Source organism: Chrysoperla carnea, chromosome 1 (assembly GCF_905475395.1).
Source record: "Chrysoperla carnea chromosome 1, inChrCarn1.1, whole genome shotgun sequence".
Classification (NCBI taxonomy): Eukaryota; Metazoa; Arthropoda; class Insecta; order Neuroptera; family Chrysopidae; genus Chrysoperla; species Chrysoperla carnea.
Genome location: NC_058337.1, coordinates 125,111,439 through 125,130,772, shown reverse-complemented (window position 1 = coordinate 125,130,772; position 19,334 = coordinate 125,111,439). Strand labels below are relative to the sequence as shown.

Sequence of the window (19,334 nt, the reverse complement as noted above, 5' to 3'; positions counted from 1 at the left end):
CCCGTAATCAGAAAAATTATAGTTTATAGTTTTTTATAATTGCGGGCAGACTAAATTCCACCACCTACTTTGCGGACCATATGATTTTTGTGATTTTTAGACTAAATTCTGTTAGCAGATTCTCTCATGAGAGCAGAGAAAAAAATTTTCGTGTATGTTTCTGTCTAATTTACGAAGGAATAAAAAACCAGTTACTGAAAAAATTTAAATTATACGGATAGAAAAATTGATGGAAAATATTTGCATTTAATAAGAAAATCGATTAAGTAGCGTCTAAGACTTAAGTCTATGCTAGTAAAAATGAATGTTTTTATTAAATAAAAAAAAAAAAAATCTCTTTTAAAAATCATTTTTGAAAAATGCATTTTTCCCCTGATCTGATCACAAGGTTTTCATAATCTCAGTATATACATAGCCATTAAGAGAAATAAACTCAAACAAACTAAGTATTCCAAACTATATCCAGAGATTATTATTATTTATTATTTTGTAAAAGAAATCAGGCAATCAGTTTATTTATATTCTTTTTATTTTTCAATACTTGCTAAAGTTTTTTTTGTTTTAGTTTTCAATAAAAAACCGATAACTAATTATAAACATAATCATTCTTTTATTTATTTTATTAAAATTATAGATCAAGAAATAAAACGGATTTTAAAGTGTTTTCTAAACTAGACGCCCTTTCATACTTAATAAGTAAGAGTGTGCCTTGTTAAGGCTAATTTTGTAAAAAAAAAGACGTCAAAATAATGTGGCACTGACACCTTAGCGTTAAAATTCCAAAACTTTTAAGAGGAATATGGTTCAAAATCAACGCACAGAATTTCTATATTGAAGTAGAAATATGACGAATGGCATCAGACGTCGTAAAATTTAATGTCGTAAGTGTACTCTGACACGATTAAAAACATTTTAAGACGAAAAGAAGCAGTCAGTATGCAAGGGCTTTAAATATTTTCTTCTGGCTCAATCAAAGTGACAAACATCATTATCACTTTAAACTGTAGTCGAATGGAAAGACTCTTACCGAGTAGCGACGATAGTTAAAGAACAATCCGAAATTCGATTCCAGGCGGATGTGTTCAATTTAAATAAAAAATCTTGGTGCTTCGATTACGTGTTTCAAATTAAAGTTATAATTGAAGATTTATTTGACCTCTTATAGTTTTCGAATTGCTAATTTTGGATTATGGGAAATTGAGAACGTAACTTCTAAAAATGACGAATATTAGTTATCAAACAAATCTCTTATAAAAAATTCTTATTTGCATTTATTTCTACAAATATTTTTATTTTATTGTGAAGTTCTACTTTAGCAAGTCTTCCAGTATTAGAATAGTATGAAAAAAATATGCTTAATACTCAAATTACGTTTTTTAGGTACTCATTTTTTTTTTCGAGAACATCAAAATGCTCTGTAATATAAATATATAGAATTTACTAACAGATTAATTAACTTTTTAGTTAGCATACACTAAAAGAAAATAATATATATAGTTTATTTTACAAATTTGCTCAATAATTCTAAACAAAACCGAGAGTTAATTTTGCGGCAGGCAAAATTTCGAGGTAAATTTCTGTTCTTGATCTCTAGAGAAATTAAAAACGATAAAATTATTCAAGAAAACTATTTCCTTCTTTTAAATAGTGAACACCCTTATTCCAAGCTAAGTTTTTTAGGCAACATTTCAAAAAATTACAACTGAGTTTTGGTATTGTCAAAATTTGGTGGTCCAAATACTTGACTTGCGTTAAATCACGTGATCTACGCTGATTGGGTAAATAAGATCAACTGATCGATAAAATCTTCTTGAAACAGACAATAATTAGTGACAAATGTCCTATCTCGCCAAAAAATATCACGATTAGCTGATAATAGCCGTATTGTATTCGAAATGTTTTATATTTTATACGAAACTGGACCTATGAATTATGGTTTTAAAATTCAATTTTTCTCGTGTTTTCTTCTAAAAAGAAGGTCCACGCTTAATGATTTGAAGGTCCACGTGTTTTCCTAATTTTGCAAGAGGAAGAAGGGTACGAAATTGAAGAGCAGTTTTCCCACTTTTTGACGTATTTATTTTTGAACCAGAGAAGTTGTTATTTGTTGCAATGTTGAGTCTTCCTAGAGGGAAGCATAAATTTACATTAAATTTCGTTTACAATAAATTAATTTTGGGTGAATGTTTAGAATTACTGAGCTAAAACAATTTTCTGTTAACACTTTTGGGTAGAAATGATATTTTTATCAAAGATATCACAAATAATGGTGTAATTTTTCTTTTAAGATTAATTATTTATTTGTTAAAAATTTTTTTTTTCATTTTATCATCAATCATCATAATATTATCAAGTAATAATATTGTTACCTAATAATTTCGGACTGTTGTTTTCTTAGGGTATATGTGCTCTATCGTTTTTTTTTTCTTTTTTTTATTTATTTGTTCATAATTTTTCAATAATAATATGGACTACATTTTTTTTTATTAAGTTTGCCATTTGTATAACCTGATAAAGATGATAATATTAAAAATTAATCTATGAAAAAATGTACAATTTATATAAATTTCATTTAAATAAAGTTTATAATGTTTTATTTGTTACGATTTTATTGATTTTTTTATTGAAATATATTTATTATACCTTTATTTCTATCTACAAATCCGAATTTTTTTAGAAATGTTGGCGGCACACTGATTTTTTCCTTTAATCCTTACCACGAACTCGACCAGAGATACTTTTGGTTTTGATTTTATTGCATTTTGCTGATTGTAGAATGTGCGGGTCCGTTTTATTCATTTAAAGTAGTGGGTTCCAAACTTTTTCGTCTCATAGACCATTGCCCATTTTTCGTCTACGATTTTTTAACAATTTTTTAGAGTCGTGAATCTACCGTCCGCCCTGTCGCTTTTAACAAAAACTTATCCGCATTCTTTCCTTTTTAGTCAAAAACTAGTTCATCACTATTTTTTTTTACCTTTTAACCTTCGTTCATCCACCACTTGCCCCTTTTACCGGCACCAATACTCAAAATGTTTTCTTACTGGCTTCGTGGGACCTTCAATTAATTACGCGGTCCCTGTATGCTTGAAGAATGATTTATTATCATAGATCTCTTATTCTTATTTTCGCTACCGTAGACCCCTTTCTATTCCCATGGACTCCCTATTCTTATTTACGGTACTATAGAATCCTTTCGCTTTGGAATCGAACACTTTGGGAATGACTTATTTAATCAAATTTTGTTTTCCTCACAACCTTAAAAACACCACCAATGAAGTAAAATAAATTTTTTTTTCTTTGAAATCTTATTCCATTGAAAAGAGTGCGTGTTCTAGATTCGAAATCTGAGAAAATCTATTAATAACAAACTTGATTTCAGAAAATCAACTAACTTTGCTACTCAGTGCCTCTACAAAAGGAAAATGAAAATGGTTTCAATTAAACTAAAGATTTTTTCAAGTTTTGTCCTTCCAAATAAATTGACTCTTTTTAGCGACATTATTTCTAAAAATGGGAACAATGTTGGATAATATTATAACATCGAAATTTTTAATATTATAAAAAGAGTTTAATTTCTGTAAAAGTGCTTGAATATCTTACTAAACAATCGAGTAAATCAGTACGTTTTAAAAACAATGGAAAAACTCAAATGAATATAATGAAAGATTCTTCAATTATGGAATATTCAAGAATAATTTACCCCGAATTAGAGAAATAGTATTATTTTATTATTGACAAAATAAATAAATTAAATGAAAATGTATATCGGAAAAAACACTAAGGAATTAAAGATTAATAACTGCCTTATAAGACTTCCTATTTTACTAACATAAATTAATTATAAGGATGATTGTTTTAAAGTTATAATAAAACTAGTTCGATTGGAATTAACATTCAGCAGTGGATAAAAAGCTGTTAATATTGCTACATAATAATTTGTTGGTAATTCTAATAAACAGTTGTTTTTCGAAAAATTATCCTTATTGGAGTTTTACAGATATAAAAGGTAAGTGAACCATTGAAAATATGGACTATAGTGAACATTTTGCACTGTTTAAATTATATAATCCGTAAAAATAGTAGATATCAAGATTTTTTAAAACCAATAACTGCACACTTCGAATAGAATTATATTACAATTGCAAAATATAGAAAATTGTATAAAAAATAGTTTTCAACTATCCGCTTGACGATAAGAAAATTAATTGGCTTCTAATCAGATAGTATACCAATCGATGGAACTAATATTCCTCGAAATCGGAATTGCTACTTAGTAACTTTTTGATAATTTCAATAAACAGTTGTTTTTCTTATTAGCAATTATCTTTATTGCAATTTTACAGATACAAAAGATAAGTTAATTATTGAAAATATTGAGTATAATCAATATTTTTCACTGTTTAAATTATAATTCGTAAAAAATAGTAGATATCACGATTCGTTAAAACCAAAAACTGCACACTTCGAATAGAAATATATTAAAATTGCAAAATATAGAAATTGTATATAAAATAGTTTTCAACTATCCGTTTGACGATAAGAAAATTAATAGGCTTCTAATCAGATATTATACCGATCGATGGAACTAATATTCCTCGAAATCGGATAAGAATTGATCTGTAACATCTAGCATTTAACGCATTTAAAAACGAAAAGTAATCTTTTGTGAAATACCTACGCACTTTTGATTAGTGCTCGAAACTAGCTACAAAGGTAATAATTAGTAATAACCAAGTCTTAACCGTGTGGTGGAGTAACAACGGAATAATCTATTTGAAAATTTCCGAGAGTTCCGACTAATCTTTGTAAACGATTAATTTTTAACCACCGACACAAAAAGAGTAGTGTTATAAATTTGTCAGCTATATGTGTCTGTCTGGCATCGTAAGTTCCTAAACGGATAAACTAATTTGAATTCGTTTGTTGGTTTTTTTGAAAGATTATTTATTGTAGAGTGTTCTTAGCTATATTTTAAGAAAATCGATTCAATTTGGAAAGAGCTACAGGGGAAAAAAAGGATCTGTCGTTTTTAATTAATTTTATAAATTTTAGTTGTAATTAATGTAGTTTTCAATGGGATAGGGACACCGACGGATCATCGGATTCACCGACGGACAAATCGATTGTTTGGAACCAACAAACTCCATATTGATTATCGTGGACGTCGATAACTCCATAAAAATACCAAAGAGTTGTTTATTAATAGAACAAAAACAAATAATATTTTATGAAAAACGAAATAGCAATATTATGTTAGTTTGTAAATACTAAAACATACTTAAAACCATAATTTTACAGGATTTATCAAGTTTCTGCAATAATATTTACCGATATATTCTCTGGCGATAATTACGTATAAAGTTCTCACGACAGAAAATATTAGGGTGGTTTTCTAAAAAAGGAACTACCTATCTAAGTTATTTCAGATAGGATCTGAGTAAAAAAATGTACAAAAATTTCATAGTAAAAGGTTTTCTAAAATAGTTATATATATTTTTTCTAATGTATTTAACAAAACTAAAAAAGAGTGAAATTTCCAAAATTTAAATGCATGTATATTCGTGAACAATTTATGAATATTAATTATTATCAACCTGACCAATGAAAGGTAGAAAATTCTACTGAAATAGAATTTTCTATTGTTTAAAATAATAATAATATTTCAAGATTACAAGGTATATATTTTATAATTAACCCTGTAGGTAAATAATTGTCACGTGAGAGAGGATTAGAAGCCATATTAATATTATAAAAAAATATACAGGCCAAGGGTGCATTCAATGTTTTTTATATTAATAATAATTAAATAAGTAAATAAAATATTTTAATGAATTAAATACATAATTCGCGGTAAATTTAAATGATTGCGCAATATCTGTACGAATTTGGATGTTCGTTGTCGTTTTGTGTTTCCTGCAGCGCATAATCATTCAAGTTGAGTCCGCCACATACCGCCATATTGAGGAAAGGCGGCTGCCGTCTTATCAAAAAAGTGGATATTAATTGTGATTGTGCAATATTGTCAGTGGTAGAAGATATTTGTACCATATGGATATTATCTTAGGTACGAATTGATAAAATGTGATTGTGAAAATTGAATGTGTTTTAAAGTGAATTTATATATAAAAAATAGTTGATATCAACGACGAATCCACTGTGCACTGTGCTTTGATCTCTCTCCCCTGCATCGTTCGATTACTTTGACTTTTTGTGTCGACATATCATCAATGGTGAGGCCCAATATAATTGTTAATCAGTAATCCCGTTAAATACACGTGTGTGTTGCATTTGGCTTCTTTCGAATCTAGTTAACTTAATCTGATTATTGTATTAGATGACGTGCGATGACAGTAGAATATAAGTTGAAATATCCGGGTGATCTCTGACAGGGTAGCGCTACTATCTCGTAAAGCTACTACCACACCCAGTGAGGGAGGCCGGCTGTATATTCTGTATGTATCGTTCGCTGTTTGAGTTTTCGCGATCAGTGTGTTTATACAGACGACTTTTCATATAAAATTAGGATTTTTTTAAACGAGTGTCGTAAAACATTTTTTTTTTTCATTTTCAATTTTTTTTTTCGATTTTAATTTTTTTTTGATTATTTATTTTTAAATGAACGAAAAACATTTTAATTCGATAACAGTAGCACAGTGGTGAAGTGTTGACTGTGATTTAATTTTAATTTTGATTTTTTTTTTTTTGATTTTAAATCGCAGGGTGATTTTATTTAAAAATTAATTTGAGTGTGTCTATCCCATGTCTTGTATTTGTTGTTTAGGAGAGCCGCGTGCGTGATCGCGAGCGGTCTGGTGAGAGTGTGTTGCAAAAGCACGGCCACGGCTCGATATAGATAATATTGGCTGTGAAACCCTCCGGAGTATAACATGGCAATGACAGCATGTTGTCTGTCTGAGGAGGCCAAGGAGCAGAAACGAATCAATCAAGAGATCGAGCGACAACTTCGGAGGGACAAACGAGATGCTCGACGAGAACTTAAATTATTATTGTTGGGTAAGTATTCCAAAATTCATCTAGATCAATTCTTAGCGATTTAAAAATTATCTCTTAGCTGATTGGTAAAAAAATAGATTCACAAGAAAAAAAATTTAAGATATTTCTTACATCCAATTGCAAAATTCAGAATAGAATCATCAATTCGTTTTTGTTTAAGAACTCTGTAACAAAAAGTAGAAAACATTTTTTGATATCAAACAAATGATGCAAAAAAAGCTTTTTATTGTTTAATAGTTTATCAAGCAGGTGTTGTTTTTTTTTTAATTAAGTCAGGTTTTCCGGTGTGGTTTGCGTGGTATAATTTTATTTAACTCCAAGCTAAATATTTTTCACAGTAGAAAATTGTTATTAATTTAGGGTTCAAATTTTAACATTTGTATACTAAAAATATTGATGCATTATAACCAACTAGCCAAAAGTATAACTTTGTAATGGCTCGCGAATGGTATCATATAAAATAAATATTTCCAAAATAAAATTATACTTCAATTATTGACAAATATTTTTAATTTAATTGTTCCTCAACAAACGTTAATTTCTTTAAAACATCAGGTTGTAAACCAGGATCCATGTTATTATCCGCTATGAAAATATTCAATTCTTTTTTTATTTTAAATTTATGACAAACACAACAAAACCCATCTTGATTAATTTGTAAATCAAACCAACGACGATGACATTAAGTATACATTACATTTTTCAAAATTAAAATTCTTTTGAGTAATCTCAAAATTTTCTGCATATATTTTAAAATTAATATCATCTTGATAAAGATATAATTCTTCTGGATCTTGTTTTCGTCGTTTCCGATGATCACGCATTAATGATCGATTACGATCACGCTCTTTACGACCCGTCAACGTACGACGTCGTGGCATTTTATTGCTAAAATTACAATTAATTAATAAATAACTTTAAAATTATAATAATTATAATTAAAATTTGTTCATTACTTGTATTAATATCACTTAAATTTTTAAGTTATTCTACTGTAGAACTGCAAAAATTAATTAAAAATTAATGTTTTTTTATCACGTTTTTTGTATTTTACATTATGAAGTTTTTGAATACTTGAAAGAATCTACAGATGGCCACTCAATTAAAATTAATATTAAATGTAGCCAATTATATATTAGTATCAGATGTAGCTCACAGATGGTGCCACTGTCTCTGCATATATATAGATATATACATACATGTAATAAATAAAAAAATTGTTGTTTTTTATTATTTATATAATATTTTCTAAAAATAATGATTGATAACACATCTAGACATAAATATAGAACTACAACATTTCATTTCATGTCTAAATCTTTTGTATTTTTTTTGGAAAGTTTACCACCAAAAAGTTACATTTTAACCTAGTAGAGGCTCACTTCGCTCGCCTGATTATAACCAATAAATTTTTTCAACTTGTTATATATGTCTAAAAATATCTTAAAAACATGAAACCTTTAATGGGTTTTTTCCCTAATTGAAGACATTGCAGGTAGAATTAATTACTTAGATATGACAGAATTAATTTTGAGACTGAAAAATGGGAAAAATTCGCTTTAGGAATATAATTTTCAATTATTTTATGGAAAAATTGAATTTGAAATTTTTTTAATTGTTTATGCGTGAAAATAATAACAAAAAGCGCGTTAAATTATGACAAAAGCGTGTGAGATTTTTACAGGCTTTATTTAAGTTCACCTGTTCTTTAGTAGTACACCTGTGAGGGTTGAGTATTTGAAAATAAGGGTACGTCTTCCTGCAGTATAGGGCTAAACATAAAATAAGTAAATCGTATACAACATTTGACAGAAAAAAAATAATATTATTATGGTGAAGGTGACGAAAAACTAAATTGAATTTGGAAGCTTTTTTTGCCTTAAATTAATTTAAGTAAAAAATACTTCTGTAGGTTGACTAAAAAAAGTAAAAAAATAAACTTAAAATGTAAACATCTCCATCTTTTATTACAGTTTTGTACAGGTTTTGCATCTCGATAGACGCGAAACGAATCGATTATTCTACACTGCTAGGGAAATTATAGATGCATTTTCGTTTTTTTCTACAAATTTGAGTGACTTCTTGTGATTATGGTTTAATTGGATATATTAAAATGATCATTGGATAGTAAAAAAAAATCAAATCTCGATATCTTAGTAATTTTTACGTGATTCTTACATACTAAAGAGTCTCTTTAAAAGGGTTTTTTCACTTACTTATGTAAAAGCTCATAAAAATTTATTATTTTCTATAATATTTGGGTTTTTTTCAAATTTATAATGATGTACAGGGAGTTTCGTATATTCATGAGAGGAGAATAAATTTGTCTGCTAGCATTGTCCATTAGCTTTCGTACTACACAAACGGAAAGGAGAAATAATTGTATTTACCTATGCAAAATTTACATGAGCGTTAGTAATGATGCAATTCGTGGCTATTATTTTTCGGTATGATTATTCGCATGTACTTGCGTGCGCAGATACGGGTACAACATATTTAACTCGTGGATCACAAAGTGGACACAAGGGACAAAAAACTGACAGATCCGTGCTAACTTTACCCCATTAAATGGTATCCGTGGATTAGGGTTAACTAAAGGGCTAAAAAACCCGCCGTGTTTGTACACATGATTACTCGTACCCGGGTACGTCATGGTTATTCTGTTATCTTTTTTTAATAAAAAACATGTACAGGGTAACATTAAAGCTCTAGAGCAATTTTTATGGGTATGTTTGGTACACTTTTTGAGAGGAGTTGGTACTCGATAAACACTGATTTTCCCATCGCTTCCACCATATTTGATATACATCCGTTATTTTAGTTTTAAATTAAAAATTCCAATAAAAAATGATTTTTTAAGAAAAAGATTTAATTGTACTAAAAAATAGAAAATAATTTTTTTTATGAGTCACTCAGAAATGACTATTTGTTAAAGTTGGACGCGTATGTGCTACTCATAAGAAAAATTATTTTCTACTTTTTGTTACAATAAAAGCTTGCCCCGAAAAAAGTATTTTTTATTGAAATTTATAATTTAAAATTAAAAAAACGTATGTATATCAAATATGGTGGAAGCGACAGAAAAATCAGGTCACACCTACCATAAAAATGCATTGCCATTCGATTTATGTATGCATGTAAAATGTCGGTTCAATCGGAAACCTGGAAATTTACCTAAATTTTATTATAAACAACGAACAGGTGACTTAATAAAAGCTTGCAAAAACATGATAAAAATTGAAATAAGTTCAACAACCATATTATGTCTTAACAATAACAACACAACTTACGTTTCTTAGGAGGATAAATTGATTACACCAACAACCTTAATAATAAATGGAAAATTAAAATATGTATATATACTGAGATATCGCGAAGTCATAAAAAAATTTTTTTTTATTAATCTGAACAAAATAATTTTATATAAAATATTATTATACTTTGCGTTATCTGTAATTTTTTTTTTTTGGTATAAATAAAATAATTATCTTGAAATTTATTAAATTAGGTATTCTTTCACGTTTTAAATACATGTATTATAATGATACAAATATACAAATAATATTTTTACTTATTGTACAGGGTGTTCTGAAACTTTTGTATAACATTCTTCCACGTAAAGATCAAGTGAAAATAGACTGATTCCGAATTTTGCTATGATATTGTTCTATTGGACATAAAAAACATATCAAAATTATAGTTACCCCTTACAATTTTACTCCATAGTAGCGGAGCTTCCATAAATTAGATCAATTCTAGGCTCTTTGAAATCCTTCCTTCCATCCATGTAGCCATACCGTAGTCTTTATAGACTCCAGCTAGTGGCAGATTAAAAATAAAATAAATAATTCAATACAGTACATTTGATAAATCGATTTATGAGCATGAGATAGTACATATAAATTAAGCAATGTGTATAATAAAGATACTATTATATGTTTACTTGTATATGTTTGTAGATTCTGCTCAGTGAAAGTTGTAAGACTGAATATGAGTAGGTGAAATAATCAAGCAAGCATATAAGCAAACATAATAGTATCTTTCTTATAAACATTGCTTAATATATATATATATATATATGTACTCTCTCATACTCATGGGATGTAGCATGCGAAAGTATATCAATCGGATTTTATATATCCACAAGCAACAAGGGAGGTAAAAAATACCAAAAAAATTAGGTGAAAGAAAAATTGCTTAAACGAAAGAAAATTTTGCAATTTTTTTTTTCACTTTTTGAATAAGGGGGTACTTTTACTTCTCTTGGGCCTATAGAAATTTTTTTTATTCCACTGTATGTGTGTGCGAAAAATGAAAATTGGAAAAACTAACAGGATTTTCGAAGAATAAAAGGTAGAATATGAATACCTATAACATATTCAAATTTCAAATCGATACAGTAAAGGGTATAATCGCAGCGCTTAAAATTCAATTGTAACTTTAACCATTATTATCTGGAAAACCGCTTTTCTTTATAAATTTGTTTTTCCACCAATGAATATTTAAGAGAAAAAAAAATTATCTCTTAAAAAAATTATAAAGTTTTACGCCAATCAAAAATTTATACATAACAATTTATCGGTTTAAGGCTAAATCGATCTATGTTGAGTTCAGTTTTATCTGGTAGAGCGTTGTACAAACTTTTTAGAGACCACCCTGTATTCTTTTATATGTGTTTGCAGTTTGTCTATGTCTGTTGTGTTGTGTTGTGTTCTTGATGAATACGTTCGATAAATACATCATTTGTTTCTTCTCATGTTTTTAATATTTATATTTTTTGAATGCTTAACATTATTATTTATTTGTTTATTAATTAAAAATTTATTTTGTTTGATTTCGTTTTTTCGTGTTAAGAACTTGAAAAATTTTATGGATTTATTAATTATACAGATTTTTTCCTGTTTAAATTAATTTTAAATTTATTTTTTACTATTGTATTCGCTGGGTGCTGAACGAAGATGACACTCTAGGTATCAAATTACATAAATGACTATTGTTTTGAGCAGCAAAAGTGTTTCATTCATGTTATGTATACATTACGTCACGGTCAGAAATGCATAGCGTTTACTACAATGCTGGTATGGTATAGATACAGATACTATAGTATCTATGTTAGTATAAGTAATATTACAGTACTGAATAGGTCTATTCATCAGAAGTATTGTGGATATCGCCAACCAGTATGAACTTGCCGCCCATACTGCTTCGTTGACCCATCCGCCATAACTATTGGTAATGTTACTATTCCCTCAACACAGTACACAGTATGACGTTCACATCTAGAAAAAATTTCTTCCCGTGTACTGTTTAAAAAAAATCACAAAGAATGGAGTTCCTTTTTTACCTGTGCACTAGCTTTGTTATACACTCAACGTATTACGTGGTAGCTTAAGACTAACTTTTTACGTTTACTCTTAGTGTAAACGAATTTTTTGATCATAACTATAATATCTTTGGTTCTGAAAATATACGCGTTCTTCTACGTGAAGCATGTATGCGCTATTGTGGACACGATTTTTGTGCCCTCTTGAATTTTAAGTCAAATGTTTTAATGAGCTGTTTTTATACCATGTATATATGAAATATACATAGTATATTAAGTTTAGTCCCAAGTTTGTAACGCTTAAAAATAATGATGCTAGGAAAAAAATTTTGTCATAGCTGTTCATAAAATCACCTAATTAGTCCATTTCCGGTTGTCCGTCCGTCCGTCTGTGGACACGATAACTCAAAAACGAAAAAAGATATCGAGCTGAAATTTTTACAGCGTACTCAGGACGTAAAAAGTGAGGTCAAGTTCGTAAATGAGCATCATAGGTCAATTGGGTCTTGGGTCCGTAGGACCCATCTTGTAAACCGTTAGAGATAGAACAAAAGTTTAAATGTAAAAAAATGTTCCTTATCAAAAATTAAACAACTTTTGTTTGGAACATTTTTTCGTAAACATCACTGTTTACCCGTGAGTGCGCCAATTAGGCGGAAATTTTATAATATGTACTATACTTGATTATCAGTTATGTATGTGTCACATGTTTGTATGTGTAATGTGATAAAGAAATCAACACTGACTATGTATGGTATTTCAACAATTAACCCAGTCAATTGTTTGTTTTCACTTGTTTCTCTTTAATTTTCTTTTTTTCAAATATGTGTACAGAAGTATTCTTTAATTGAGCCTGAAAAACTCTACTGTGAGATTAATTGCGGAATATCTCGGAAATTACGCATCAGATCGCAATTTGGTAAATACCTTTTTCGTTCGTCTTGATGAGTGTAATCTCGTAGTAGACTTTTCCAGTGTCAATTAAAGAACACTCTGTATATGTTGTATCAACAGTACTTCATGCCGAAAGTCCTTAGAAGTTTTTATCACAAAAATTTCAATTTATTGTTAATGATGCATTGAATCCAAATCCTTTTTATTTCCTTATTCGAGCCTAATAAATTCATTCTCCATAATTTGGACATGACTAATAATCCACCCTGTATATTTTGTTTGTTTTTCTAGATTTTGGAAAATTTTTAAAAGACAATGCATTTAAACATATCGTTAATATTTGTTTATGGATTTAATAAAGATTTTCCAGTTTAAATTAGTTCTGATTTAGTTTTTTCTAATATTTATTTTTTGTTATGTTTACATTTGTACTAAGCTTGAATCCACTGTTATTTGCAAGTTGGCGAGACAAGACACAGCGTTGTAGTCGTTTCGCATGGTCAATTTGTCCACTGGCAAGTAAATTTTATAAAATTCACCTAATTTGTATGTTTTTCTTGCTTGTATTCAACAATACTATAATAATTGAGATGTGATATCATTATTAACCCAAAATTTAAGTTAGTTTAAAAATTTAAATGAAAACGTCTCTCCCCGGGCATCTTTCCGCTGACGTATGATTTTCGAAAATATCCAGTAGGGGTATAAATACTTGTTAGATTAATAATCTCATATAATAATATTATAATAGTAATGGGGTTTAACCTCCGTTTCTCTGACTTATATGCCTATAACAAAGGCCACCCACATCATTATTTGTTAATCTTTATTTATATAAATGGTTACTTCGTTCTTATTCAAGCGACGACATTGTGATCAATTCTGCACTCCCATTAATTATAAATTGTTCACACTGCCGCTGCCTGGATTCGAACCCGCACCCTAAACCTGGACAAACACCTTAGACCGCTCGGCCATTTAGGCTCTATATAATAATCTCATATAATTATTTATAACAAAAATTAATATTCAACACTCAAAAAACCTATGGCCAGCGAAGCGGACGGCTAATGGCTAGTAAAATTATAATATAAGGGTTTCTAATAATACCACCTTTACTCTATATTTATATATTTAATTTTTTTAATTTTATTACAATTAGGTCAAAGTTAACATAAATCTTTTTTAAACGGAAATTATATGAATTTTTGAACAATCTTAAAATGAATTGACCACATCCGTTTCAAATTAGAATTTTTTTTTTTTTTTTTTGTTAACAATGAAAAATTATTATCGTAATTTTGTTTATATACGTTTGACATTTTTATAAGATTATTGTGAGAACGATTGAGGTTAATGCTTTTTATACAAATTTATTTTAACCGTTACAATTTCTCTATCAAATCGAAATAGAATTTTTTTAACAGCACTTCAACACAAAGATGTCGTAGGTTAGGTTAGGTTAGAGTGGCTGTCCTGGGATGGGACACACTTTGACCATAAGGTCCGTTGTGATACCGAAAAGGGTTGGCCCATCCCCGGCCACTACTCCATGAACCAAACAGCTCCAAATTAGAGCTTTGACGTTGACGGACTCCAGGTCAGAGAGGTCGTTAAAGAGAGGCTAGCTCAAGTAAGTTCATCTCCTCATGACAAGAGCTGGGCAGTGACAGAGAAGATGAGACATTGTCTCCTCCGCCACACCACTGTGACAGTTCTTGCAGTAGTCGTGATACATTTCCAGGCCCAGGCGTTCAGCATGCCTGTTGCCCAACCAGTGTCCTGTAATACCCGCAACAATTTTGCGAACAGAGGCCCTTGGAAATGATATAAGATCTTCGGAACGCCTGCGATTGTACTCAGATCATATCTGTCTTGTAGTACCACAAGTACGTTCCTCTCTCCATCTAAGATTGACTCTTTTTAAGATACCCTCTTTGAGGAGCAACTTGCAGTTCGCAAATGGAACTCCCGGATATTTATTGATGCTCGTGTTCGGCAGCATTGTGCCATGTCTGGCAAGCTCGTCGATTTCGCAATTTCCTGGAATGTCCCTGTGTCCCGGTACCCATACCAGGTTTACATTCATCTGTTCCGCCAGCTCATTTAAGGACGTACGGCAATCCTGTGCTACCTTTGACGAAAGATGTCGTAGATCTCGAAAATTTTTTTAAGAGTTTGACCACATAGCAATGAGTGTGAGACAACCTCATATCGGTTGATATTACATTTTTTTTCAGTGTATTTTTTCAAAAACACTCAACTTTTATTTGAATCTTTTTTTGGTAAACTTAACGGACTACAATCTGTAGAGATTATTGAAACAATTAACTTGGTTAGTTGTTTTAGTTCTTGTTTATTATTTTCTATCATTTTATAATATGTTTGTGTGAGACACTTAGCACTTTATGTCAAGTAATCTGCGACCTTGAAAAAATTAACAAAATTATCACTCGAAAATATTTTTATTCAAGGTATTTAGTTGATAGAGCTATATGTGAGTGATATTTTGAAAAAATGTTTAGTAATAAGTACAATGTTTATGAAATAAACTTACGCTTCTTGAACATAAATTTTTTTGAAAATGAAAAAATTTATGCTATTTAAACGTTAGTCCACTAATTATATTTATCGGTGATTCACCAAAAAAACCTACGTTACACTTAGGCCTTTTTAACGTGCAGTTACTCCAGTCGCTAGCAGAGGCATGAACGGATTTACAAGGATTTATATCAATTTCTATATTTTTGGCTCGTAGATTCAATTTTGATTTTAGATAAGCCATCAAAAATCGATTGTACGAGTTAAAAAAAAAAAAAAAAAAACAGAATATAACATAAATTCTTGTTAATCCTTCCACGCCCTAATCAAAAAGTACTGATAGGTCGGCTTAATTTAAATCAAGTCGAAGATCGAAGTCGAAGATAGGTCAATCAAGTTTGCTTAAGTATTTAAATAATGCAACTTCTTTTATTTTGAAAGTGAAACTTCTTTACGAGCAATAATCAAAAAGAAATACAGAGAGTGAATCGGTAAAAAGCATGACGTCATCATCTTGGAATGCTACGAAACTTGTATCCTGGGTTCCCCTACCCACCGTGTGCTTTTTTATTTTAGCAAGTGAGAGAAGCCGTTCCTACACTCACATAAATAAGAAATTTGACTAAAAGCTTGAAAAAAAATCCTCAGTCCTTTAAATTTTCGTTTATCCAGTTTCGATCGTACTTGTATATATCGTTAATTTTCGATTTAAAAAAACTGAAGCTTTTTATTTGTTCGTATAAAAATCACGATCAAATCGGGAAATTTACCTTTTTAGTTCAAAGAAACTTCATAAAAAAGGGAATAATCATTTGTGGCTAAAACAAGAAATTATGGTCACAAAGTATAAATTTTATGTGTATAGTAATTTTTGTATCAAAAATAGATTTTCGATTAATACAAAATGTAAACATATTTTGAAGTATATATTCGTTTTCGTATGATATGAACATGCAAACATGCCATTCACACAGGACGGTGACCATTTGACAAAAAAAGATGAAATATCTAATATTAGATATTGTTTATTTCAACTATTGGTTATTTGTTAATAATGAGATCAAACACTAAAGTAACTACATTCAAAAATATTATTGCTTGTCGACGCCAAATTGATGTGTGTTGGTTTCAGCGCTAGGTAACAGAAAATGGAACTAAATTTAAATGACTGGGCTAGGCAAATAGTTAAGCTTTATCGATTCAAGTCATTTGCCTAGCTGCTTGATTGAATGGCTGAATATATTCGAGTCGCTAATTGAACGGCGTTGTTTAGTAAAAAGGCTAGACTGTTAATTAAATAGCTAATTAAGGTAATTGGCTACGACAGCTCCGTAACAAAACAATTAGTAGCTTAATTGGTATGATTTTCCTAATCATATGTAAAATACTATAATTAATAAAAAGAAAATTATATTATTTAAGAACTCATATATTCGCAATAAAATTTATAATGAAAATTAAATTACATTTATAAATACAAACTATGTTTTTTTACGTTTATTAATTTAAATTAAATAAAACGAATTTTGGGATCAAGACACGTAAAAAATTTTGAGCACCCTTCAAAGTACGAATTTTGAAAAACATGTTTATTTTCGCACACAAATTGCGGGGCTGAGAAGGTGCGATTTTGAAATGGACCGACAAGAAATTCCTTTAATTTTTTCTCAATTTTTATCACCTTATCTGATATATTCCTACCCCTATATATTATTAATGTGAAAATAAGGATGTTTGTTTGTTTGTTACGTTTTCACGCAAAAACTAGGTAATGGATTTGAATGAAACTGTGCAACAACATAGCACTTACATCAGAATACCACATGAGCTATAATTTATAAAAATATATTTAAAAAAAATTCAATTTATTCTGACATTTTGCTGCTCCAATCATGATCATCATTTTGAACTATAAACTAAATATTTCTGTAAAAATTTAAAATAGTTAATGTAAAGCAATTCATGGCCATTTTTTCTGAAATACTCAATGAATGACTTTTATACTTAAAAAAATTGAAAACTGTGCATATATTTTAGCTGTGCAAAACAACCCCTTACATGTTATGGAAGGGGGATAAGTGATATCAAGAGAGATGGAGGCTATAAAGCGGTGGTTTTACTTTTAAGCCCCGTGAAGCGAGCGGGTTTCAAGCTAGTATATTATAAAAGTTTGAATGGATGGATTGATGAATAGATATTTGTTTCTTTATCAAGCAAAAACAACCGAACGGATTTGAATAAAATTTGGCACAGAAATAGATTATAGTCTAGAATAGCACATAAGCTATTTATCCCAGTAAAATGTATGATTCCCGTGGGATAGATTTGTTTTAATTTTTCATAGAACAAAGGATTGGAATGATTTTCTGTATAGGTAGTTTAGGGGTCAGAAAGTGGTATAAGCTTATTTTTATCTCGGAAAAATCCATGGTTCCTTGACAGCTTACAGAAAAAGTGTCTTTAAAGGGCTTTGTAAAAGTTCGTGAAATAGGCTTTTAGAGCATTTTTCTCAAGAAGGCTTGATTAATTTACACAGTAACGATAAAAACTCAAAATTTCTTTTTCGAGTGTGACAGCACTCTCAATCGCGAGTAACACCGCGGCGCGCAGCTAGTTCTACAATAAAAGAAGGCATTTAACAATTTAAGTTCTGCAGATAATTAATTGTGATTTTAGACAAATTGTGTTGTGCTTTTAACAAATTAAGTCTTTATACTTTACGCCATTGTATCAAAAAATTATCAATAATAATCGAAAGACTTTGATGTTTAAATTTGTATTTAGGAAATTTAGGAAACAAACATAAATAATATGTCTTTGTATGTCTTAACTAAACGCAATTGTAAGCTCGTATAGTAAAAAAAACTAAAAATTTAAATAATTTTTGTTACACGTAGTAAAATTAAATAAACATTAAATATAAACAAATTGTTCATATAAAAATATGTTATTTTCATGATGGAATTCCTATTCCATGATATTCTTAGAAATACACAATAATTTCGTAGTATTTTTTTTTTAATTGAATAAATAAATAAAGATTGAAAGAGAATGAAAAAAAACCTCTTTTTTTTCATTATTGTTTAAAGTTATATAAAAATTATAATTCTTTTGTGAAATTATTTTACAGTACAATGATTTTTGTTATGTTAAGGATATCAAACTTTCTTGTGGTTATTTTATATTTGTATCCATGTAACTCAAGAAATGTTTATTTAATTTTAAGAAAATATTTTAGGATTTCCAAATTTTTTAAAAATAATAATGCCTTAAAGGAGGGGGGGAGGTTAAAGAAGGTCTGAGATTCTCAAATAAAAATTATATATTTGTATCTTATTTATTTATTATCAAGTTGGACAGTTATACTGTATTCCAGGCAGAGCTGGTAGCCATCATGAGATGTGCTGACCACCTCCAATTGGCCAATTTGAAGGATGATGTGATTAGTATTTGCACAGACAGTCAAGCAGCACTCAAAGCGCTATCAAACTGTAAGAAAAGCTTGCGAGGATGCCATACCAAGAAGGTCTTAACAGATTAGGAGATAATCTGAAAAACC

At 29.3% G+C, this 19,334-nt stretch overlaps 1 protein-coding gene across 5 annotated transcripts in view; it reads left to right on the top strand.

The window, feature by feature from the left end:
- Window positions 1-5,928: 5,928 nt before the first annotated feature.
- The window catches only part of LOC123305795 (guanine nucleotide-binding protein G(q) subunit alpha), a 34,561-nt gene continuing 21,155 nt past the window's right edge, over window positions 5,929-19,334 (top strand). For all 5 annotated transcript variants that reach the window (XM_044887626.1, XM_044887624.1, XM_044887628.1 and 2 more), the window contains exons 1-2: window positions 5,929-6,067; window positions 6,785-7,017. In XM_044887626.1, the coding sequence (XP_044743561.1) occupies window positions 6,891-7,017 (127 nt within the window). In that variant the 5' untranslated portion in view covers window positions 5,929-6,067; window positions 6,785-6,890. The remainder of the gene's footprint in view (window positions 6,068-6,784; window positions 7,018-19,334) is intronic.